The sequence below is a fragment of the Equus quagga genome, chromosome 15 (genome assembly GCF_021613505.1).
Source record: "Equus quagga isolate Etosha38 chromosome 15, UCLA_HA_Equagga_1.0, whole genome shotgun sequence".
Lineage (NCBI taxonomy): Eukaryota > Metazoa > Chordata > Mammalia > Perissodactyla > Equidae > Equus > Equus quagga.
Genome location: NC_060281.1, coordinates 89,621,092 through 89,646,018, shown reverse-complemented (window position 1 = coordinate 89,646,018; position 24,927 = coordinate 89,621,092). Strand labels below are relative to the sequence as shown.

Here is a 24,927-nt window from a genome sequence, read left to right as displayed (position 1 = left end):
AGTTTCCATGCAGGCCCACGGCAATCCCTCCTTCTTTTAAGTAACAGTTTATATTCTCTCTCCCTCATTAGGGTTGACTGTATGGTTAAAGCTCCAAGTACCTGACAAACTTAAGATCTGTATCCTGGCTGGAATCTAGCAGTCTCTTCAAAAATGAGTTCTTTGAGCTTTTCCTTGGGCAAATCATCCAATTCCATGTCAAACTTGAATGGTGCTTCAGCGATGGGCTATAAGAGAAAACACAACATTTAGCAGACAAAAGTTGTTATGGTTAAGGCAATCACCCTACTGATTCAGAAAATGACTATGGCTTAGATTCTGAGTTTACTGACCAGGACTGGCATCGACTAGAACTCAAGAGCTGTGGGAAGCACCCATGCATGTGCTCCGCACTCCTGAGCACTTAACGAATGGATGGGGAGCAAGTGAATTCATTTTGAGGGTTCTTCTGAATTGATCAATAATCCCAGGATAATTTTCAAATGTTTTAAGGCACTGAATGTTGACATAACAGAAATTTGCTGTCGTGGGGGTGGAGGTGGTATGTTTATACAATTAAAACCCACGATACTCAAATAAATGCACTTGACTTTAATATATTACAGTATCTTTCTACGAAGAAGTATTATGGAGCCATTAAAAATGAAGCTGCAAGGAAGATTCATATCATGGGAAAATACTCACGTTTGTGTTAAACAGAATGAACCCTATTTTATTTGTAAAATTTAGATATAGAAATCTAAGAGTGGGAAGGAAATACTCCAAAATTTTAATAATAACTGTGTAACAAGACCACAAAGTGATCTTTCTTATATTTTTCTGCAAGTTTTCATTTTTATTTTTTAGCACACACTCTATAAATAACGTATTTAAATACAGGTTTAAACTGTCTTATTTATGTCAAAGAGCCCCCATACATACTCAACGACCAAAGAATAAAATTAGCCAATATTATTCATATTTTGGTTTTTAAGTACCTCCAAACTAATGCAATGTTACAGAACTAACCTGATGATGATACCAGTTGTCAATCAGTGGATGCCTAGTAGTTACCAGGCACTCTCAGATCTTATCCACAGAATCCTCACATCAGGCCTTTAGGGGAAGGAAACATGGATCCCAAACTCTGCACTAAGCTTTGGCCTCTTAAAAGGGGGAAACAGATTCACATCCAAGAGAGAAAAACAAGTAGCTAGCCCTCCCTAGCTAGCTCCATGTGTGGGATCCCACCAGGCGTCCTCTATATGCCAGCCTTCCAACCCTCCCAACCTTGTCAGGTTTGAGGTAGCACCCCAGCTTGTGATTAGGACACAGGGACTCAGGAAATCTCCAGCTCACAGGACTAGTAAGAGCCCCGAATCTTATACTCTCCCCTATTTCCCTGTTATTTACTATGTTGTAGGTATCTTTGCAAGCTGCCTCAATTGTTTCTGAGGGCAAGGGACAGAGATGGAAGGGAAGCTGATAAATACTTCTTTTTGATTTTTCTTTTCTCTTTCATTTATCAGCTTTTCACCTTTATAGTTAGTTTTTCCTTTCCTCTTCCATTTTCCCCTCTAATTTTAACACACTCTACTTGGTTCTCCCTTTTTTTATTTTTTTTTTGAGGGAGATCAGCCCTGAGCTTACATCAGCTGCCAATCCTCCTTTTTGCTGAGGAGGACTGGGCCTGAGCTAACATCCGTGCCCATCTTCCTCTACTTTAAACGTGGGACGCCTGCCACAGCATGGCTTGCCAAGCGGTGCCACAGCCACACCCAGGATCTGAACTGGTGAACCCTGGGCTGCCAAAGTGGAACGTGTGAACTTAACCGCTGCGCCACCGGGCCAGCCCCGTCTCCCTTTTTTAAAACTGGAATGTCAAGGCCTGTTGTCTATGCCTATGAGCTTCAACTAGAAAGATGCAAACTTTAGTTCATATTGCATTTTTCTTTGCTATCCTCTGAATAAAGTTAAACCAAACCCTCAGAGGAAACAAAGAGCCAAGCACAGGGACTTTCCTGGAGAGAAGGTGACACGCACTATGGTTACTTGGATGTCCAGCTGCTCTGGAGATCTGCCGCATCCATCTCTGGACTCATCATCTCTCAACACAAAGGCTCTTGTGTTCCCATCTCCAGGGTGGAGCACCAGACATGAAGCCACCAAGCCACGGTGGAAGCGTCCAGGCTAACCTCTCCCCCTTGCTCTGCAGAGGCCCTCCCCAAGCACACAGTTGACATCTTCTCCACCCTCAGGGGGGTGCTTTGGTTCAGGTGTCTCTTCCTGCCACAAACCACGACCATGGTCTCCAGCCTTGGACTCCTTCCTTATCCATGTTCCCCTTCATCCATTCATTTCCCCAGCCCCACCCTTGCTGCAAGTGGCCTGGAGGATATTTTCTAAGACAGACAGATGGGGTTTGGGGGAGTGGGGGAGGGGTTTCAAGCTGTGACGACAGCACAAGTCCTTGAGGCTGATGGTGTGGGCTTGTTGAGAGGACCAGGTATGGCACTGTGTACCTCTCAGGACACTCCCAGCAGGACAGCCGGGCCCCTCCTGGTTGACAGACACCCCTGCCGAGGCAGCCAGGAGCATGACTCTTACCTCGTCACTCGGGTCATAGTACTGCTCCAGGTATGGGTGGGCCAGAGCCTGCTCTACTTCGATCCTCTTGTGAGGGTTGAATGTCAACATTTTGTCCAGCAAGTCGAGAGCTACAAAGAGAAAGGTTTTGCAGTGGTGAGAAGCCAAAGAACAGTCACCGAAATACTTTCCACTTCCTGTTTAAGTGAACTGACCCATAAAACAAATCAGCTAATCATCGTCATGGGGAGAAGAACCAGCACACTGGGTGCCTATCATACCTCCGAGCTTCTCGAGACTGCGACCATCTGACAATTGCAGACCCAGACTCCGAAAGGCGGCGTGATCAGCCAAAGGGTGAAAGTGGAAGACCAGGATTTAAACCCAAGTTTGCCTGTAAAACCTGGACTTTTCCTAAATCATGACTCTGCTCTGCAGGTATCAGAAGCAAAGGTTTTATGTATGTACTTCTCTTAGGCCAACACCAAAGTCATTCTGTAATGGTCAAATTATCTTTCAACATACGGAGAATGTCCCTGAGATCACAGAAGAAAACGGTCGCTTCTCCTCCTCCCCTGCATTGGCCTACTCTGAAACTTGGCATCTTTCTCCAAGGCCCTCAACTCAAGTATTCTCTTGACCGAGCCAGCAATCAGCAGCTGAACATTTCTTTCACGTCGAGAGTGCAGCAGCAGGAAGCAAGTGGGATCGATGAGAAAGAGACGGAGGGAGCAGCTAACGAACAGCTTCCCCTGATGGCCTCCGGAGCTAGTGTCCAGGCACCTCCTCAAGCCGTGAGCATAGCCAAAGGGCATGGCTTTCATAGCGGCTGGGGCAAGGGTTAAGGGAAATGCGACAAAATACCTCTTGTATTTAGTATCAAGAGCAGGTTTCAATGACAAAGAATACATACTAGAAAAGACATTATTCTTCTGGTAAAGGGAACAAAGGGGGCTTCTTTTAAAAATATCTCCTTTTATTTAATGATGCTCAGAAGAGTGGTTTTCAATTTAAGGAGGTCTTTTCTTCAAATTAAATCCTAAGAGGAGCCTTAAGACAGGGAGTAGGTAAGGAGCTACCCCTGAGAAATCTCAGGGCTCCAAGGAACAAGTCTGAAAAACTACTAGGCAATATAAAAAACATACATTTTTAGAGAGCATGGTGACACTAAAATAAACAAAAACAAAAATAAAAACACTGGCATCTACTTAATGAAGCCTTGTTCCTTATAATGATAATTTCTTATTAGGTTATCAACCTCAGTCACCTACAAATTAGCACACACCTCTAAGCCCTAACAGTAAAATGGTAAAGGAAAATCATTTTAGTCATTTACTCACTAAAACTGTGTTCAGCCCTTGAGAGCACAGGCCAGTCCACCTTGAGGCGACTGCTTATTTGGCAGAAAGTCAACCTGGACAGCAGGTGGAGGCCGGGGAGGCACCTCCTGCCTGCGGTGACTGAAAGGGCGGCTGTGTGTGTGCGCGCGCTCAGCTCTGGCTCCCACTGTGACTTTCCTTGGTGCGTGCCACCCCTCTGGACCATCAAGACAATCAGGAGATAATAAATGTGGTAAACCACATGTTGGACATAATGAGAAATTTCACATGATGAAGAACTCGCCTCATGTCCGTAAAGTGAAGTGTAAAAAAACAGTAGCTTATTTTTTTTAAAGCACATATAATGAAATCTACAAATAATATATTTTCTAATTTATTTTTGCCTCTATATTCTTTTCAATACATACTAACAAGTGTATGTGAGGAAAGCAGGGAACAATGACACTTTGCCTCACAGACTAGAGAACTCTGTAGAGCAGAGGTGGCTCTTAGGAAGCCAGACATGCTGGGCCTGAAAGGAAGCACAGTCTGGGCAGCTGAAGAGGTTCGTTCCTGCAGCTGTGGCATGAGGTCACAGGGGCCCACAAACAGGCTGGGTTTCAGAGGAGGTTCTCTCAAGGGTCAGGACAGTTGACACAATGGTTAAGAACTCGGCTACCTCCAGCTCATATCCAAGTCCTACAGAACACCCGGTAGATGTGTGACCACGTGACACATCCCTTGCTGTGCATGAGTATCTTACTATCTGTAATACAGGTAATAAAATGTACCTCATTTTCTGCTGCCAACCACTCCTCCCCCAAAAAGAGCTCACAGACATTTCCCCAAGAACTTTCTTGAGAGGAGACTACAAGTCATTTGGTCTTCTGCCCAATTAGACACCATCTGAGTCAGGAAAACTCCAGGAGGGCCTAGCCACAGTCAGATCCTAACAGCATTATTTCTAAACCATTGGAGGGTACTTTGCCCCTCTAAAGCTTGTTGGTATTAAGTAGGGAAGCACTTCAAGGCAACTGGATTTTTTATAGCTTAAGTATTTCCAAAACAGATCTTTTAGCTCTTTCAGGCTAAATTCTAGGCCCCTAAACCTCTAGGCAAAAATTTCAAAGGACGATAGTTTTTTTTTGCTACTTGAAAAGTGACTGGATCTGCAGCTTCCTTTTACTGCAAGTGCTATTTCTGCATTATTCACAGCTACAGAACGGGGAAAGGAGAGAAATGGGAAGCAGCTGGCAGGTGCTGATCCCACAGTCAGAGTGCCCGGCCTCCTTCCTCCCACGCCACACAGCGATCCGCTGGCACCACTCAGGGGGCATGAGTCACGCTGCCGTGCGTATGCTTCCTTGGATACAGGTTTTATTTCCTCTAAAAGCCTGGAAGCCCCTTCGAGGCTGGGATTACAACTGACCACAACCCCTGACCCTCTGTGCCACCCTCCAAGAATCCCAAACCTTCTCTTTAACTTCAGTGGATGCGTAGCCACGTGACCCCACCCTTCTGGCCCATCAGCTTTTTTCCTTCCCATCTTGGTCCAGATCCCGGGGCAGGCCATCTGACTGGCTCTCTGCAGAGCCACTACAGGTCCATCTCACCTACCCAGCAAAACTCTGATCCGGGATCAAGGCTGCCATCTGTCATTTTCACCCTCAATCTGAATTTCTAAGCAGGGCCAGATGAAAAGACCCATCCTGTGCAAACTGCGCCACGACAACAATGCTTCTCAAACTTTCTGATCTCAGAATCCTACTCTTTTTTCTTTTTTTTAAAGATTTTTTTTCCTTTTTCTCCCCAAAGCCCCCCGGTACATAGTTGTATATTCTTTGTTGTGGATCCTTCTAGTTGTGGCATGTGGGACGCTGCCTCAGCATGGCTTGATGAGTGGTGCGACATCCGCACCCAGGATTCGAATCGATGAAGCACTGGGCCGCCTGCAGCGGAGCGTGCGAACTTAACCACTCGGCCCCGGGGCCGGCCCCATGAATCCTACTCTTAAACACTAATGAGGATCGATTTTAAAAAGCAGCGAATTCAGCTCACAATTCAAACTGCACCAGAGCTCTTCTCTGAGTAAACCACTGCCCTTGGCATGTGGCAGACATGCTCTATGGGGACTTCCCATCCTGTCACACAGAATGTTACAAAGACACATCTGAAGGACAGAATTTAATAATGTGAGGACTTCTTACTGCTCCATCAGGACATTTTTACATGCAGTTGGAACTGGTTTTTAGCTCTGAGGGCACAGCACTGCCACCGCCTTGTCCTGTGTTGAGGTGCTTAACCTTGAGGACACCTGAAAGGAACTTGGGGGACCTCAAAGATCTAAAGGAGCGCTACCAAGAACTGTTGTACCGTAAAATCTCGAGATTTTAAATCTCATTGAGACCCCCAACAACTCCGGAAAATCCCTGGTCAGCCCCTCTGTTCCAAGGTTCTTAATTTGCACAGCCTGAATCAGGGCCTTCCTGCCGAGCGACCCTCATTACTCTCAGCAGATCTCACTGAGGGTACTACTGAGAAAACAGATCCCAAGGAGTGACCTTCCTGGGTGTCCCTCCACCCAGATCCACACACTTCCTCACTGTGGGAGAGGGGATCCTCCCCCTATTCAAAGTCAATGCTCCCCAATGTGTGGCCTAACCACGACCAGCTCCCCCTCATCTAGACTAGTGGTTCTTGTCTCCACTTTCTATTTCAAAATGCCCACTCACACTCCGTGCTTCAAGTTCTCTCATGTGGTCACCAATGACGCTTAACTGGAAGCCTCTGTGCTGCATGGAAACCGTGGAGCATGTCTGCTTTCTTGTAATGCCATCTTCTGCTTCTGTGAAATACTGCGCCAGCTATTTTCCTTGGCCACTCGTTCTATAGTCTTCAAGATCCTATTCCATTGCCCACTGAAGGCTCATGTTCTCCAACTCCTAGACATCTCATTCTGCTACCTTCTCAACCTCTTGCGTGATTTCAAATGCCATTTGCTAAAAAACTCCTAAATCTCTCTTTAGCCTAGAACTGTCATGCAAGCTTCAGATTAACAAATACAACTCTCTGTAGGTAATAAATGAGTATACATAGCTCATGATCCCATTTATTACTAATATATGTATATAGGCAATAACAAAGTCTGGAACCTTTTCAAACAGTTGGTTAGCTGAGAAATGGAGACACACTTCTTACATAAACTGCACTTTTTTGATTTAAAAAAATAAACAAAAGCAGGAGAGAAAGAACAGAATTCCTCGTCTTTCTTCAGGCGGACGGTCACCTGTTGGTTTTGCCTGCCAGTGTCTACTTCCTTCCAATCACATGGAGCTGTGCTTGCTATGGAGGAGCTCTCAGCCTTGCCCACGCTCCCTGGTGTGTCATGGGAATGGTGACACTGGCTTGGCCACATTTACCTGGGTTCCCTTGGCTACAATGCCTGGTCAGGGGTGGGTACAAAAAGGCAATGAACTGTCAGCCCCATACTTGAACTGAAACTATCAGGAAACATGTTGGTGTGAGCCTGGAGCTGCTGGTGGCCATCTTGTCACCACAAGAAAGGAGGCTGACAACAAAGATGGCACAGAGGGAGGCAATGCTGAAGGACAGAAAAGCCCAGAGTCTGGTGGGAGAGGCCTGTGCCCCAGGATCCACACCCTGCTGGACCCGTCGGCTCTGAGAGCCAGTGAAGTCCTTCAAGCCCGAGCCATCAGCAGGGGGTTCTCATTGTGCGGCACTGAGAAGGCCTCAGACAGGTGACCCTCTAGTCTGTGTGAAGGACTCACCCAAGACCCCTCACCCCTGGCAGCCGTAGCCCCATCATTCAATGGTAACCAGTGCGAATCTTTTGACGTATTTTGTAGAATTTTTCTATGCAACTTTTTTTACATAGTTGAGATCATACTATACATAATAAATGCTGTATCATTTCCCCAGTAAATATTGCTCATTGGTATTGTCCCATGCTATAGAAACTTTGTAAAAATCACTTTTAGTGACTCTATAAAAATATTTTTTTAAGTAGATGTGTCAGTTTACTTACCCATTCAATCAATATTTAGCATTTAGGTTTCTTCCAATGCCTGACTGATGCCTCAAGTTTAACATGGCCCCAACTAAATTCTCTCCTGCTGTCCCCCAAGCTGCTCCTCCTAGTTCTTCTCATCTCAGTCCTTCTTCCTGTAAAGTGTATGTTCTTGTCCTTTGTTCATTTATTTATCTACTGAGATCTTAGATTTGTCTCTCTTTATACACTAATAGTATTGAGTCTAACATTAATAACTAATAATTCACTCAACCCTCCCCAATTGCCCTATGAGGTGGGAAATCCAATTTGTTCCAATTTTGACATGAGGAACTTGTGAAACAGAGGTTGAATAACTTGTCCAAAGTCAAAGACCAAAAATGGTGGAGCTCATTCGAACTCAGGAGGCCGATCCCAGAGCACATGGCCTGACGACTATACTGTGCCGCCTTCAACATAACAGTTAGGACAGGATCCCTTAAATGTTATTCAATTCAGAACATTCTATACCTATTGTGTATACCAGATCTGCCTAATCTATTTTAAGTTTTAAACTTTTATGTGATCAAATCTACTATCTTTCCTTTGTTTTCTTTATTTCCTTTGTTCTCTTGGATTTTTCTTTTTTGGTGAAGAAGATTGGCTCTGAGTTAACACCTGTTGTCAATCTTCCTCCATTCTGTATGTGGGTTGCCGCCATGGCATGGCTTGACGAGCAGTGTGTATGTCCACGCCCAGGATCTGAACCCGCAAACCCTAGGCCACCAAAGCAGAGCATGCAAACTTAACCACCCACTGGGTCAACCCCTTTTGGTTTGTGTTTTTAAAGCTTACATAGTCTGTCTCCATGCAGAGATCAGAAAAATACTGAATACTCTAAATATTGTTGGCCAGCCCTGCTGGTCTAGCAGTTAAGATTTGGCACACACATTGCCATAGCCCAGGTTTGCTTCCTGGTCAGGGCACCACACCATCCGTCTCTTGCTTGTCATACTGTGGTGGCTGCATGTTGCTGTGATGCTGACAACTATGCCACTGGTATTTCAAATACCAGCAGGGTCACCCACAGTGGAAGGTTTCAGCAGAGCTTCTAAACTAAGACAGACTAAGAAGACAGACCTGGCCACCCACTTCTGAAAAAAATGGCCATGAAAACCCTGCGAACAGCAACAGAGCATTGTCTGATAACAGCACTAGAAGACGAGACGATGGTACAGAAAGACTGGGCAGGGTTCTGCTCTGCTGTACACAGGGTCACTAGGAGTTGGAATCCACTCGATGGCACTAACAACAAAATATAGTTAGTTTTTAACAGTATAATTTTTTTTTTTTTTTTGGTGAGGAAGATTGGCCCTACCTAACATCTGTTGCCAATCTTCCTCTTTTTGCTTGAGGAAGACTGGTTTGAGCTAATATCTGTGCCAATCTTCCTCTATTTTGTATGTGGGATGCTGCCACAGCATGGCTTGATGAGTAGTGTGTAGCTCGGTGCCCAGGATCCGAGCCTGTGAACCCTGGGCTGCTGAAGTGGAGTGCATGAACTTAACCACTACTCCACCAGACTGGCTCCTTAATAGTATAACTATTTTAAAAAGAATTTAATCAGCAATTCTTTCAGAGTATATGTGTGAGTAATGATTTAAGCTGATTTTCTTCCAAACAGTTATTCAACTAGCCCAGTACCATCTGCTGAATAATAATCATTTCTTCCCCCTCACTGGAGTAATTTTGGAGAGAATCCTAATCTAGACTCCTTTGAAGAAAAAATCCACAATACTACTGGTTCAAAGGACTCAGCAATCAGAAATTTCCAACAAACATGTAAAAAAATATTCAATCTCACTCAAGAAAAACAAATTAAAATGCCACTTCTCCCCCATTTGGTTGGCAGACCCAAAAGTTCAATACCCAGAACTGCTGGAACAAAAGATATGTGACAAAATCACCAAACTGCCCTCTAGGGAGACCCAACCAATTTACACTCCACCAGCTGTCTCCAAGAACATCCGTTTGCCCACAGCCCAGGCCACACGGTGGGTTATCAAACTTTCTAATGCTTTGTCACCATGAGGAGTGCGGGAAAAAATGGAATTACTGACCTTTTAATGTTCATATCTCATATAATGAATAAAAGTGAGTGCCTTTTCCTATATTTAAGAGCCATTTACATTTCCTTTTCTGTGAACTATTCTGAACCAGACTTAAAAGTAAGAGTGCTTCAGATAGAAAGTTTTAATCTCGTGAGCTCCTTGAAGTCATCCATTCATTTCTTTATGTTATTTTCTTACAAATGTAGACTATTAGCTCCCTGCAGGCAGGTAATCTGTCTTACTACTGCTTTATGTCCAGGGCCTTAGAACCCATGATAGCACAGAACAGACTCTCAGATCTGTTTATTAAATAAAAGAATTGATGTATGTTATGGTAACAAAACAGAAACAACCTGGTGGCAGATTAAATATGGCCACAGATTCTTTACAGCTCCTCCCATCAGTGGGTGGATTTACTTCTCTGCCCCTTGAACCTGGGCTGACCTTGTGATCTACTCTGGCCAACAGACTATGGCAGAAGTGTCTGCTGTTCCCAGCCCTTGCAGTTTCTGCTCTTGATTTTTTGGAATTTCTGCCATCATAAGAAGCAGCCCAGTCTGGTCCACTGAAGGATGAGAGGCAAGTGCATGGAAGAGAATCAAGTGCAAGATGTGGTGAGGCCACCTTAGACCATGCAACTTGAGGCAGGCCGAGCAGACCACCCAGCTGTGTCCAGCCCAATGGAATTATGAACAAATATGCGGTGGTCTTTTTCAGGTCCCGAGTTGTGCAGGGGTTTGTTATGCAGCAATAGATAACTGATGTGAACTTCCATGTCCAATAGGAGAGTGGTTAAAGACACCATGGGTCATGCCTACAAGGGAACATTCTTTATAACTACAGATACGAAAAGATGTCCACAAGATACAAACGAAAAAGTTTCAGTCTTGAGATCTCAGAATCTAGACCTACAAATGCCAGAGGTCAGGACATTCACACAACCCTGTGATGCAGGTACCATTACCAACCCTATTTCATAAATAGGAAAACTGAGGCTCAGAAAGGTTAAGCAGTTTGTCCAAAGTTCACACAGCTAGTAAGTGGCTGGGCTGTGGATCGAATCCAGGGGGTCTGGCTGCCAAGACTGTGCTCCTAACACATGACGCTGTACTGCTCACCCCAGCACCAACTCCCAGTTCTCTACTTTCTTTATTCTATTTATAGTCTTTCCCTGCTTCTTTATTTTATTCATCCAATGCCTACATTTCAAAAATGAACTTTCTGGATTTTAGTGGTGTTAATTATTATCTGAATGAACCAATCTCAAAATTTTACGACCTTAACCTAAGGAAAATAAGCTAAAAAAAGCCTCAGATAATTTGATATAAATCACAACTAACTATAAAAAGAGTGAGGAAAACAGGAGGGGAGCCTGGGAGGTCTGCTTATCATAAAGTCTTATTTACGCAGTTTTGTTATATACACACCTCTCAAAAAGTCAACTCAGGATCCCAGACTTAGGTAATATGCTTGGGACACTATAGTATACAAGCCAATGTAATCAGTAATATGCTTGGGATGATATAGTATACAAGCCAATCTAATCAGTAATATGTGCAATGTATGGTAAGTTCTAATTTTTAAAAATCCTGCAATTAGAATACACTATATAATTATAACTAAATAGGTAAGAGATGTGTATGCTTTGGTACTGGTAAAGCAAAATGTACTTTGGGATCCTGGTAATTAACAGTATTTATTAATCTCTTACCTATTCTTTCTATACTTCTAAACTGTCTCCCATGATAGCAGACTCTCTTCATATCAGAGATTTTAAAAGACAGTTCCTTCTATATCCAATAGAAAGTCAATTTTAAACCACCAAGTGTTTCTGAACCTTGACTCAGATGAATACATAAAACAAATTCAACATCTAAGTAGACAGATTTAAAGTTAAAAATAATACATGCACACACACACACACACACACATAAAATCTTCTGGATGAAAATATAAAATCATTAAAGATAAGCCAGATCTATGTGCTAACATGGAAAGATATTTAAAACACAATTCTAGCCACAGTGACCTTCAGGGAATAACTATAAAAGAATTTCACCTTCTTTTTTTAAAAAAAAAAAAAAAAAAAAGACTCTTTTTTTTGGTGAAGAAGATTAGCCCTGAGATAATATCTGTTGCCTATCTTCCTCCTTTCTTTTTTCCCCCTCCTCAAAGCCCCAGCACACAGTTGTATATCCTAGTTGCAGGTCATTCGAGTTCTTCTATGTGGGACACCACCACAGCATGGCCTGATGAGCAGTGTCTAGGTCTGCACCGAGGACCCAAACCAGCGAACCCCAGGCCACCAAAGCGGAGCGCACGAACATAACCACTCGACCACGGGGTCAGCACCCCAGAATTGCATCTTCTTAGTTGAATATTTCTATGATTTTTGAATTTTTACCAAAAGTATGTTAACTTTTATTAAGAATTGTTTTTATAAAGTAAATCTTAGGTAGTGATATGCATACATACAGAGACAGAGAAAGTCTTAGAATAACAAGCACCAAGGTGCCGGCAAGCTGCTCTCCCCTCTCTGGTTTCCTATTCTGATTCCCTCATCCACTTTTGAGGACCCTTGGGACTATACCGGGCCCACTGAGACGATCCAGGATAATCCACCTGTCTTCACGTCAGCCGAGGAGCAATCGTAACTCCACTTTGCCATGTAACCCAACATAGTCACAGATTCTGGGGGTTAGAACGTGGACATTTTTGGGGGTGGGGTCATTATTCTGCCTACCTCAGTTTTATAAACAGTATAAAGTTTTAAGAAATAGCTACCTAATATATTCAACAGATATATGTTTAATGGGAATAAAGGATAATACAATTATCTAACAAACAACTTTTAAAAAATATCAAAGAATAAAATCTAATTCATCACTGTTTCCTTTATGAATCACACTCCTGGTGTTTTATCTAAGAAATCTCCACCTAACCTAGGCTCATGAAGATTCTCTCTGGTTTTCTCCTCAAAGTTTAACAGTTTTGGTCTATATATATTTAGGTCTATGTTCCATTTTCAGTTTTTTTCGCATATGACAGTCTAATTGTTCCTGGACCATTTGTTGAAGAGACTGATAGAAGCAACAACACAGATAAATCTCAAATGCATTATGCTGAGTGGAAGAATCCAAACAGAAAAGGCTACACATTGCGTAATTGCCTTCTGTGACTTTCTGGAAAAGGAAAAACTACATAGACAGAAATGACATCAGAGATTGCTAGGGACTAGGGAAGGGAAGTGAGGACAAAGGGGCATAAAGCAACTTTTGGGGACAATGGAAACCCTCTGTATCTTGATTATGGTGGTAGTTACATGACTGCATACATTTGTTAAAATTCAAAGACTTGCACAACTGAAAAGGGTGAACTTTACTCTCTTAAAAATTATTCTTCAATAAACAACTATAAAAATGATCAAATGACAAGATGGAAAAAGGTGTGATTTGTTTTGCAGGCCCCCAGAATTTCGGATCCTAAAAATGTGAACTTAACTCAAGTTAACAAGCAGCAAAGAAACTTTTATAAAAGACAGAAAACTAGACAGTCACCCCCAGATTCCCTTATCCTACTGCCCCTGCTCCTAAATAAAAAGGGAAGAAAACAATAAAGAGTGAGCACTAAATAAGGCATAGGCTAACTTTTCAGGTTAGTGACCTAAGGATTTAACAAATTAAACAAACAAAAAGCTAAACCTAAGAAAAATAATCAATGAAATAATATTTACCTTTGGAGTCAGCATTTGGGAACAGCCTGTTCCATGGCACCTTATTTTTGTGTGGAAGAGAAAGCAAATAGTTTCTAGCTTTTAAATTTATTATACAATTCAGGTCTTCCTGTGATGGGGATCCAAGAATACCTATTAGATAAAATAATTAGCTGTTAATTATCAAGACCAAGGTATACTGACCACACACCATCAGCTGTGGTGCAGAATGGACACTGATAATTAATGTCTTCTCACCACCTCCCAATGCTTATCCTTCTTATTTACAAGTTTTTACTAGGGCCCTTAATGTTATAAATCAAGGAAGATTAAAAACTCACATCTATCATAGGTTAAAGAGTTGCCAGAACTCTTCTTAATTTAATGAAGGGACTCCGATGTAAACTGTGGGCAGGTGAACTGAGTAAATCTGGCCCCTAAGTGCTTGGGAACCTTACCCAGAATGTGGTTCAGCTGGTCAAGATAATGCTTCCCCGGGAAGATAGGCCTGTTGGAGAGCATCTCTGCCAGAATGCAGCCTACAGACCAAATATCAATGGACTTCGTATAGCCCTGCAGTAGAAAGGGGAGAAAGACCGAGAATGAAAGCCAGGGTCACCTGACACAACGAGATCCTCTCACATGACAGGCATGTGGCTGACAGTTTTAGTTTCCCCTTTGGATCTACAATTCAGAAATAAACGAGGAGAGCATGGAGGAACAAACAATAATTTGGTTTTCTTAGACGATGCTGAGGAAGCAAAATTACTTGATTATATCTCTTTAAAGATGATTAACTTATTAAATTAGGATTTCTGAAGTACACTTGGTTTCTTTTTTCAAATGATTTGAGAGAAAGAATCCATATAAGCTGAAGCTGGGAAAAGGAGAAAGCAGTGACACCCATTGCTTTAGAACATCTGTGGCCCATTTATTCATTGTGGAAACTTGGAAATCGACTCCGAAGGGCTGCTGCCACACTTCTGGAATATCTTTGTCCATTTTGCAAATCGTTTTTAAAAAGTCAGGTTGAAAACCCTTGATCTCTGCAAAAAAAAAAAACCTGTGTGCTGGCTCCATCATATTTTACCAATCCCTACTCCTTATCTTCTTTTGCTCAGTCATTTTTCAGACATAATTTTTATTTTAAAGGAATTCTGTGAAAAGACATGGAAGAATTATCTGTCTAAATCATAGAACAATGCAAAAAAGATGTTTCCCCAAGGAGCTTAAGTTGACTTTTATGGAAAATGCTAGGTGTATTGATAAATGGAAGAAGAAATGCGGAGATTATTAAAAGGGCAAATTCAGCCAAATATTAAAGTTTAGGTAAATATAGTAAATATTTTTTTGGAAAATCAAATAATTAATGATCAGATCTATAGCTATGGTAAAATAGGGTTGAATTTCAAAATAATTCTTTCTAAAATTCTTGTAACCCAAAACAACTTTTGCTTTGGGCCAATACTAAATAAAGAGGAACATTTAAAACACACAAAAAATAACTAACTAAAAGGAATGAGGGCTCCCTGGAGAAATGGCTGCTCCAAGTGTGGGACAGAGAAAGTCCTTTAGGGTAAGCCTGGAGCATCTAGAGGCAAAAAGAAAGTGCGGTGGGGACATGGCAACAGCGGTTCCCACTGGAAAATCTGGAACACTTGAGCATCAAAACACAGAATCGTAGATATGAATTGTAAGCCACTGAATAAAATAACCATGAATTAATAAATGGAGAGAACTAAAATACAGAAGGAATGGTAGAGTTATAAAATCATCAATGGATGATAAAACTAGCAGGTGAAGTTTGATGAAGATGTAACTTAAGTAGTCAAAGTATTTCCTCACAAATTCCTATTATTAACATAATTATTATTATTACTATAATTAACCATAATTATCACCGTAATTATGGTAGAGACCTGGAGGGCACCATCGTAACCAAAAGATCAACATGAACTCCAGTGCCACTGACATAAACAAGATGTGCCTCCTGATCCGATGCACTGAGAATAAAATATTGTTTCTGTGGTGTTCATGCCAAAATGCATAACACAAAACTGAGGGGCATTCTATAAGACAGTTGACCTGCATCCTTTAAAAATGTCAAGGTCAAGAAAGGCTGAGAAACTATTCAGATTAAAGGAGACTAAAGAAACAACGCGTGAGCCTAGACTGGGAAGAGAAAAGCTATAAAGGTTATCAATGGGACAATATCCAAAATTTGAATATAAACTGTGCATTAGATATTGGATCAGTGTTAAATTCCTACTTTTGATTACTACACTATGGTCATGTTAGAGAACATTCTTCTTCTAAGGCAGGGTGTCTTAATCTTGGCACTACTGAAATTTTTGGCTGGATAAGTCTGATGAGGGACTGTCCTGTGCATTGCAGGATGTTTAGCAGCATCTCTGACCTCTAACCACTTGATGTTGGTACACAGGGTTCTCCTCCCAGTTGTTACAACCTTCCCAGTTGTGACAACCAAAAATGTCTCCAAACACTGCCAAATGTCCTTGGGGAAACGTTAAGAATCACTATTCTAAGGGAATATGCACTGAAATGCTTAGGGGTAAAGGGGCACATCTACAACATAATCTCAAATGACTCAGAGGAAAAAAAATAAACACATGTATATAGAGAGAATGATAAAGCAAGCAGAACAAAGGATAAGAATTGGTGAGTCTGAATCTGAGGTGAAGGGTATAGAGGAGCACTGTCCAGGAGCTCTCCAAGGTGGTCAGAGCCCCGTACGGCTTCCCTCTAAGGATGTGTGAGGTGACACTACTTTACACTGCTACTAAGATGCTGTTTTCCTTTTCACTCATTCTCTCAGTGTACAGGAGATATTCCCAGAGGGTGCATGACACGTGATGATATGGTACATGAAGTGTGATAATATCTGGAAGATCTGCATAACCCAGTGAACCAGTATTTTCCAAAGGCTTACTATGACAAAATCTTGCATGAGTGTGAGTGTAAGGGAGACCAATGGATTTTAATAAAATAGTATAGGAAGTTCACTGGTAGGATTTCAGATTCCACATTGCAATTAACTTTTCATTTTGTTGAGTTTTGGTGTAGTACTAAAGAAAAACAGCCACAAGTAGCTGAAAAGACTACTAACAGAGTCCTTCCCCAACTGTGTATTTGTGTGAAGACTTTTCTTCATTAACTTAAACCAAAACAACATATTTACTAGTGCAAAAGCAGATGAGAATCCAGCAGTACTCTATTAAGCCAGATGTTAGAGATTTGCAAAAACGAAACCACCATCACTCTTCTCACTGAAATGCTTTTGTCATATAAAATAACCATTTTTTTAAATGAAAAACATCTAACATGTTAACACATAGTAGGTTGACTGCTATTTAAAAATCAATACTTCTTTTTTAAGTTTCAGTTTTAATTTATATAGTACATATTGACAGATACAATCACATAAAACTTGCTTGGGGTCTTTAATCATTTTTAAGAGACTGAAGGGGTCTGGAGGCTAGAATGTTTGAGAACCACTGCCATACACTTTTCTTGCAACGTTTCTGAAGTTGACAATTCTATCAAAGTGAAATGTTACAAACACACACACACAGAGTGGTCTAGCTTGCCAAGACTGGGGACAACATGAGTATGGGAAAAAAAAAAAAGCAGACAATAGACAGCACATTAAAAAAAATATCCACAAGTCCATAATAGTGTTTTAAAAACAAAGGAGGACAGAAAAATAGAGAAAAAAGGAAAAGCTCTCCTTCACAGAAGAATGCCAGCTAATAAATGTAAAAGGAACAACAGATTCAAAAAGTCAGCATTTTGCAAACCCCAATACAATAACTATGTGAAGAGGCAAGGGTCATCAAAGGGTAAGCCCCTGAGGGAACAGCTGCTGGGAAACAGGAGAGCCACATCTATGGTTCCCAAGAACCTGTGCGGATTGGGCTAGAAAGGTGTGACCTAAATCTAATCATGAGGAACCAGCGTGAAGAATTCAGAATGTGAACCATTCTGCAAAACAATTCATTTGTACTCTGGAAAGTATTCAGCATCATGAAGAAGACAGGAAGGGCGGGAGAACTATTCTAGACCGAACACCACGTGTGAAACTTGATTAGATCACGGACTGAAAACAAAATAAAAACAGCTAGAAAAAACTTTTTGGTGGGGGGAACCTGGGGGATGTCACTGAATCAATGCTGACTGTCTTAGGTGTGCTAAGGGCACTGTGGCTGTAGGGAAAGAACACCCTCCTTTGGTGTTTGTATGCCCTACAGGGTCTAGGAGTACAGTGTTAGCTTACGTTGGTGAAGTGTGAGAGGATTTGAACAAAGAGAAGAGAAAAAAGAGAGAGAGGGAGGTAGGCAGAGACAGAGACAGAGAGGGAAGGGTAAGATGTTAACAGCCGGTGAGGTAAAGGGTAAATGGGTGTTCACTGTACTCTCACTTCTTCTCTGGGTTTGAAAATCTTCTAAACTAATAAAAAGAAAAGAATGAATAGAAGCTAGAAGTAACACTCTCAGGCTAGAGATGCTGCGAATAAAAAAGAACTCACATTCAGTTTTCACTACAGTTAATTCTCCAAGGAGAAGGGGGCATTGGGCACCTCACAGAAAACAGAGGCCACCCTCCCTTGCTATGTCCCCCTGCAGGGGGACTGACAAGTTAAGACAGTGGAGGCATCTCAAGTTGGGATGGAGGCTGCAAGACCATGAGGCCTCCAGGATAAAAAGCACACTGACAGCTCTCTTTTACAACCAGCACAGGCACTGCATACGTGCATCGATTGCTTCTTGTTTGGAATGGCGGTCACATGGCCAGTCCCAAGAACCTGCTGTGTGGGATCATTTGTCGTACAGAATTCTAAAAGAATCAACACAGCATCTTTTTCTTTGAAACATCTGTTACACCAAATTCTTCTTTACAATGGAATTTGTTTTAATGGAATTTTACTTTTATAACTAAACTCGACAAATCTATGATGTCAAGAATAACTAACTGCTTTAAACAAATACCATTTCCTCACAAAAGCAATCTAATGTTCATCCTAAGCCCTTCTACATGTCAAGGATGAAGGAAGAGAATGCAGCCTATGGGCTAATTAGACCTGTTCCTTTCATTCCTGTCAAGTCTCTCAGGATAATTTCTGGCTCCTATATCTGAGACACGAGGTCCAAAATCTACTTTTATTGCTTTTCTTCACATATCTTAACGTTACATTATGGTAGATGGAATTAAGTTTAAAAATCTCATATAATCTTGAGATATTAGATTTGGAAGTATGGCAGGCCCACTTAACTCCTAAAATGTGACACCCTGTTCATCTACTATTTGCAAATGATATATTAAAAATACTGAATCTTGATCTCCATCACAGCCCTCCATGCTTGCCACTTGGCTCATAAACCTCACAAAGATGTCCTACTTCACTTTTTCTTGCTTTTATAAATTTATTCAATGATTTCTTATGACCAAGATACAGACCCTGTTGGAAGAGTTCGCCTGCCACCTGGATGCACTCTCCACAGGTACTCTGAGATGCGAGGAAAATGTGTCATTTGGAAGGACTGCCAAGTAATTTTGAAAGAATCCATAGCAGTTCCCATTCTTTCCACATCTATGTTTTCTTCAAATTATATTATAATTCTGCTTAAGAGACATCCTTCATTATCAAATAAACGTAACCTTTACAGAACAGCCCTGGTCCACGTTCACAGAAATATACACTATTGGAAAAACTCCTACAAACCCAGCCTGCACCTGGCAGTGGCAGCAGCAACTATGAAAGGTGCCATAGGCAGGACCTCAAGGGAGCTGTGCAAGGGGTGGGACAAAGACCATTTATTTTAACAGTGAGCAGGGAGGCATGCCCTCCAACTCTACAACACATCAGCATTACTCCAGTTGAGGTGCAGAGGCCAAAACCCAGGGCCCAGGAGTTAATGCTGAACAGGAGATTAAGACAGTACCTTGGTTCTGGCCAGAAAGGCAAGCCTCAACACACGTGGAAACAGGCTTACTGAGAGGGAGGCTTACTGTAACACGTGTCCAAAGTTCTTTTGCTTTCTGGTTTTCTTTTTATGCAAACTTGGTCCTTACCTTGGAATTCAACATAATTTCTGGAGCCCTGTACCAACGCGTGGCTACATACTCCGTCAGGAACCCTGTGTGATCATGGTCCGGATCTGCAACACGGGCCAAGCCAAAGTCACAGATCTAAGAGAGAAAAAAATGGGACAGCTTCTTAGAGATTCTACCCAATTTAATGTCAAAACATCATAAAAACAAAAAACACAACAGCAGTAATGATGATAGTAAATGTGGCACTTTGCTGGGAATTCTACATACTCATTCTTGTTTAATCCTCACAATAACCTGAAAGGCAGGAACGACAATCCACGTGTCAGTGAACAGGCTGGAGCAGTCTTTAAGAAGACACATTTTAAGAGGCATCCCCACTTTTCATTATTTGCTTATCCAACAGCAATCTCCGTTAGGTCACTGGACAAAACTGCTTTGCATAACAATAAAGTCACTAAAAATTGCCCAGGGTCTTTTCTCTAGCTTCCTCCTCCTCCTCCTGCTGCTCCCAGGATCACCACTGCTAGGGTCAGTTCCTCGGCCTGCACTTGCCTTCTACTTCTCAGACTTCACTTCCTGCTATGCTTCCATCTGTTCCATGAATTGTATGTACTTCCAAAGAGTCTTCCCACTTTTCTCTCCTTCTATGTAAACAAATCCACTCAAAGCTTTAAAAGATGTTTCATATACTGAAGATGGATTTTTTAAAAAAAATATCCAGCTTCTAATTTCCCTTGACCCACAAAAGTACCTGGCTGGCCTTTCATCATCTGGCCATCCAATCCTTTGGTGCTACTCCATACTCCCACACATAGAAATCTAACTGTAGTATGTTTAGTCCCATACAACTGCAGGATATTTTAATTCCTTGGTCCCTGGGAACTAACCAAGAGAGAGAGACATGTTACAATGACAGGCCAGAGGCTAGTAGAAGGCTGCCTGGAAGACAGAGACTAGGTTGGAAGTTTACTGTTTTAATTCAGCTAAGAAATGATAAGGGGCTGAGCTCAGGCCATAAAAATGGAGACAAAAAAGGAGGGACACACCTAAGAGATATTCACACCTAAGAGTTAAATGGACATCAATCTCTGCTTAGATTCCCCATAGTTGAGTCTCTCAATAATTCAGAAAGATTCAGAAAGTTCCCACCCATCTCACAAATGTCTTCTTCTCGCCTTGGACACTGGCAGCACCATATAGCACCTCTGATGCCACAGGCCCGGCAGCTGGCTTTAACTGTAGCATTCAAGAGAGCTCCATATCCGTTGCCTAATTTTCATATACTATCACTATACCTTCAAAAGGAGCAAACAGCAGATCTGCCTCTCCAGTTACTCTTCAAAGGCCATTTTCTGTGCGGACTCTAACAGAGTTGCGTTGTGAGGAAGTCCTGGGTCCTACTCCACAGCTCTGACAGAGAACGCCAGCCACTGTACTGTCTCCGGTGACATTATCTTCACCATAAGCACCGGCCTCACCTTTCAAAGCTGGCTTGTGTTGCCATTACATCCCCAACACTCAGGGGCTTGTCAGAGGATCTGGCTGATGTATGGCCACAAGCTTTTAAGTGGGATCACAGTAAGTTCTAACTTCAGCTTGACTGATCTTGAGGCTTTCAATGTACCTGCACCCTATTCGTTTCTTGAGAGCCTTTTCTGCCAATTCCTGTGAAGCAAACTACAGGAAGGCTTCCCAGTACCTGTGCCTGGAAGTTCACTAGCAGGAAGTACTTTCCAGTCCTTGTGCCTGCAAGTCCCATTTGGCATGATTTCCAACTCAAAGCAGCAATGAATGATTGACTTCTTCTTACACCTGAAGGCGGGTCCTCTAAGCTATTCAGAGCCATCACCTGCTATGCTGGACTACCACCAAACCATTTCAATTCTGTGTGGCTTGAACTTTTCAACTTATCTGTGACTCACGCTTTCTCTTTTTTCAGGGCTAAACACTTCGTCTTCTGATTCAAGTTCAACCAAAGAATTGTGCAGAGAAGAAATACTGCATCTTATTGGCAGAGCAAAACCAGCCCAAGTCCCAGACTGTGACCATAGATCCTTCACCGTGCTCTATGCCTGGTGCCACAGACTGGAGGGGGTCCAGACTTGACACATAGCTCTCAGGGGTCAGTTGAATCAGAAAACAAATCCCAGATAGATTAAAAAACCCAGAATATAAGAAATTTACACATCAATGAAGTCAAGTATTAAGGCTGATGTCTCCATGCTCCTCTGGGAACATGGAAAAAGAAATGGAAGCTGTATTTTAGGGGCTTGATTACATTCACAAATACTATAAAGACAGGGAGAAGGGGTATGAATAACCTTAAGCACAGTTGTAGCAGACTGTATTTTCTATAGAGGGTGACACCAATATAACCCATCCTCCATGCTCTTCTTACAAGCTCTGGCTGAACTTGTAACAAGAGAGCAGGGCCTCTCTCTCTTCTTCTTGAATCTGGGCAAATCTCTGTAACTGCCTGAATCAAAAGAATGCAGTGGAAGTGATGCTCTGTGACTTCTGAGGCTATATCCTGAAATGCAATATGGCTTCCACCTGGCTCTCTCTCTTCTGGGGTACTTGAAACCCTCTGCCCACATTGTGAGGAAGTCCAGGCCACATGGACGACACATGGGTGTTCCAGGTGACAGCCAGCATCAATTGCCAGGGACATGAGGGATGATTCCAGCCCCAATCTTCGCATCTTCTAGCCAAGGTCCAGACTCTGGAGAAGAGATCAGCCATCACTGCTGCACCTAGACTGAATTCCTGACCCATAGAAACTGAGCAAATATACGATTATTGGTTGTTTCAGGCCACTACATTCTCAGGTGCTTGTTATACAGCAAGAAGCAACTAATACAGTGGTACTGGACACAGTGCTTATAATGGGATAGGCACTCTCTGAGGAGGACCCATCTGAAGTGATACTGGAATGCTGAAAAGATGTCAGCCATGTAAAGACCTGGGGAAAGCCAGAGCAACGCCCTAAAGAAACTAGTTGGGCACATGTGAGGGACAGAGCTGGCACTGTAGCTGAAACCTCCCAAAGTGGCTCTTGAATTGGCTACTTCTTCTATAACTCAACTGCCACTGCCTTAGTTCAGACTCAATTTAGCTTGTCTGGAATTAGGGAGACTAGCTTTATCTGCCTGCAATCTAATTCATCCTCTAAATTCTTGCCTAAATGTTTCTAAAATATAAGTTAAAATCTCAAAAATCTTTTAACCAATCTGTTCTGCCTACTGAACGAAGCCCAAATTCTTTAAGCATGACTCTCAAGATCATTCACATATTGCCACCAAACTACCTTCCTGATCTCATCTTTCCCACCATCATCTCTGTCCTACATCTGCCCCTCTGTACTCCAGACTACACTGCTTCCCTCACTCCACAATGCCCTGTCAACTGAGCGCCCTATCCATGCCATTCCCTTACCCTAAATACCCAGCTTGAAAGGCACCTCTTCTGAGAAGTTTCCCAGGAATCAATACCCCCCGAGAATCAACTGCTCACTTTTCTGAACTCTTCTAATACTCTGTTAGATGTATATTATATATAAGTATACAACGAGATCCATGAGAGTTGGCTGGGCACGTGCCCATCTTCCCAGCTAGAACCTAAGTCCTTAGAAAAAGGCAACACTTGACTTACTTTTTATTCCTAAGTGTCCTATACATAGCGGGCACTCAAAATTTGGTGAATAAATCCCTTACTTTAAATGTTTGTAGGAAGTAGAACAGTTACTGGGGTGGATTAATTGACAGAGACTCTAGCATTGACCATTTTTACAACATCTGAATTGCTGATAATCTCTTAAAAATAAAAATCAGGGTACAGAGTTACCGAGGTTAATATCTTACATTAACAATGAATAATGTTAATAAAATTAGATTGTTCAAAGTGGCACCATTAAAGAAGGAAAAATTAAAAATTGGCATTAGTAGCATTCCTTCACCAAGAAAGACAACTTAACCTATTCACGTTGAATGCTGCACTACATCTATTTCCTTAAAACTAAATGTAACCATGCAGTTGCTCTTCCTCATCCTTTCCCTCCAGGAAATCCAGTCACGTGACCGAAGGGTCCCTGGGGTGGGGCGGGGACCACAGCAGCCCAGTGGGGTATGCAGCATCCAAGCGGAGTTAAGGGGGCTCCAGATGGGGACATAGTCTAGGTGTGAGGTGAAGAAGGGGTTACATGGGGAAGCAGCGGCAGCCCACACAGGGGACTGGAGTCTGAACAGGGTGAGCAGAGGATGCATGAATTATATTGCACAAATCAATTATTTCATTGCAGGTTGCAAAATGGTGATTTTTCTAATTTCATTATTCCTCTTGCATTTATTAGCTGGCATTCTTTTTAAAGAAGAGCTGTTGTTCATTGACTGGAGCTATTTGTTTATCCTGATGCACAGATCCTACTGGAAAGACAGGAAAAAGGTTTAGTTCTTTCCTTTTGGTTACCAATTTTGAGAATACCGCGTTGGTGTACGAGAGACCATGTTTTATTATTTGTACCCCCTACACCTAGATTAGGGCATAGAACCAGCAGCTTCTCAAAAATCTTGGTTACAATTTTAAAACTAAAGAGGGAGATATGGGGTTTAGACGGCTAAAGATTTCACAGTTCCATTCATGGTCATCAATGGAAAGCCCATATGATTTTTTAAAAGAGTTCCCTTAACAATACAACACTGAAGACTTAACAAAACTTACGTGGCATTAACCAAAAAACTGCCAAGGCTACAAAAAAAAAAAAAAAAGCAATAATATTCGTTACAATTCCATACAAAGGAAGACAAACCACCACGATATGGTACAAGAAACATAAAACGACCTGGGGCACTCCTACCTGGCTACTTTTTGAGTTGTGTGAATTCAAATTTTCATAAAACAAAGGAAGCCCCAAAGACAGGTTTCTCCTATCTTCCAGATCCTCTTTTCCAGGCAGACCCAGAATCACAAGCCATGGGATCCTAGCATTCTGGGACTCCTGCTGGGATTTCTGTGGGCTCAGTCTAGCAAACAGTGAGGACTACAGACTGCTAGAGATCATATTCCCCTGGCAGATCCACTAAAAATACGCTAGCAGATCTCCAAATAGGTTTATCACCCTTGTGTTTCTGTGGCCCTGGGAAATAA

The 24,927-nt window shown here is 42.1% G+C and overlaps 1 protein-coding gene across 2 annotated transcripts in view; it reads right to left on the bottom strand.

The window, feature by feature from the left end:
- MAPK1 (mitogen-activated protein kinase 1) overlaps nucleotides 1-24,927 on the bottom strand; it is a 96,935-nt gene that overhangs the window by 9,812 nt on the left and 62,196 nt on the right. For both annotated transcript variants that reach the window (XM_046641136.1, XM_046641137.1), the window contains exons 4-8: nucleotides 19,804-19,920; nucleotides 14,172-14,286; nucleotides 13,735-13,866; nucleotides 2,587-2,696; nucleotides 102-227 (exon numbers count right to left, since the gene is read on the bottom strand). In XM_046641136.1, the coding sequence (XP_046497092.1) occupies nucleotides 111-227; nucleotides 2,587-2,696; nucleotides 13,735-13,866; nucleotides 14,172-14,286; nucleotides 19,804-19,920 (591 nt within the window). In that variant the 3' untranslated portion in view covers nucleotides 102-110. The remainder of the gene's footprint in view (nucleotides 1-101; nucleotides 228-2,586; nucleotides 2,697-13,734; nucleotides 13,867-14,171; nucleotides 14,287-19,803; nucleotides 19,921-24,927) is intronic.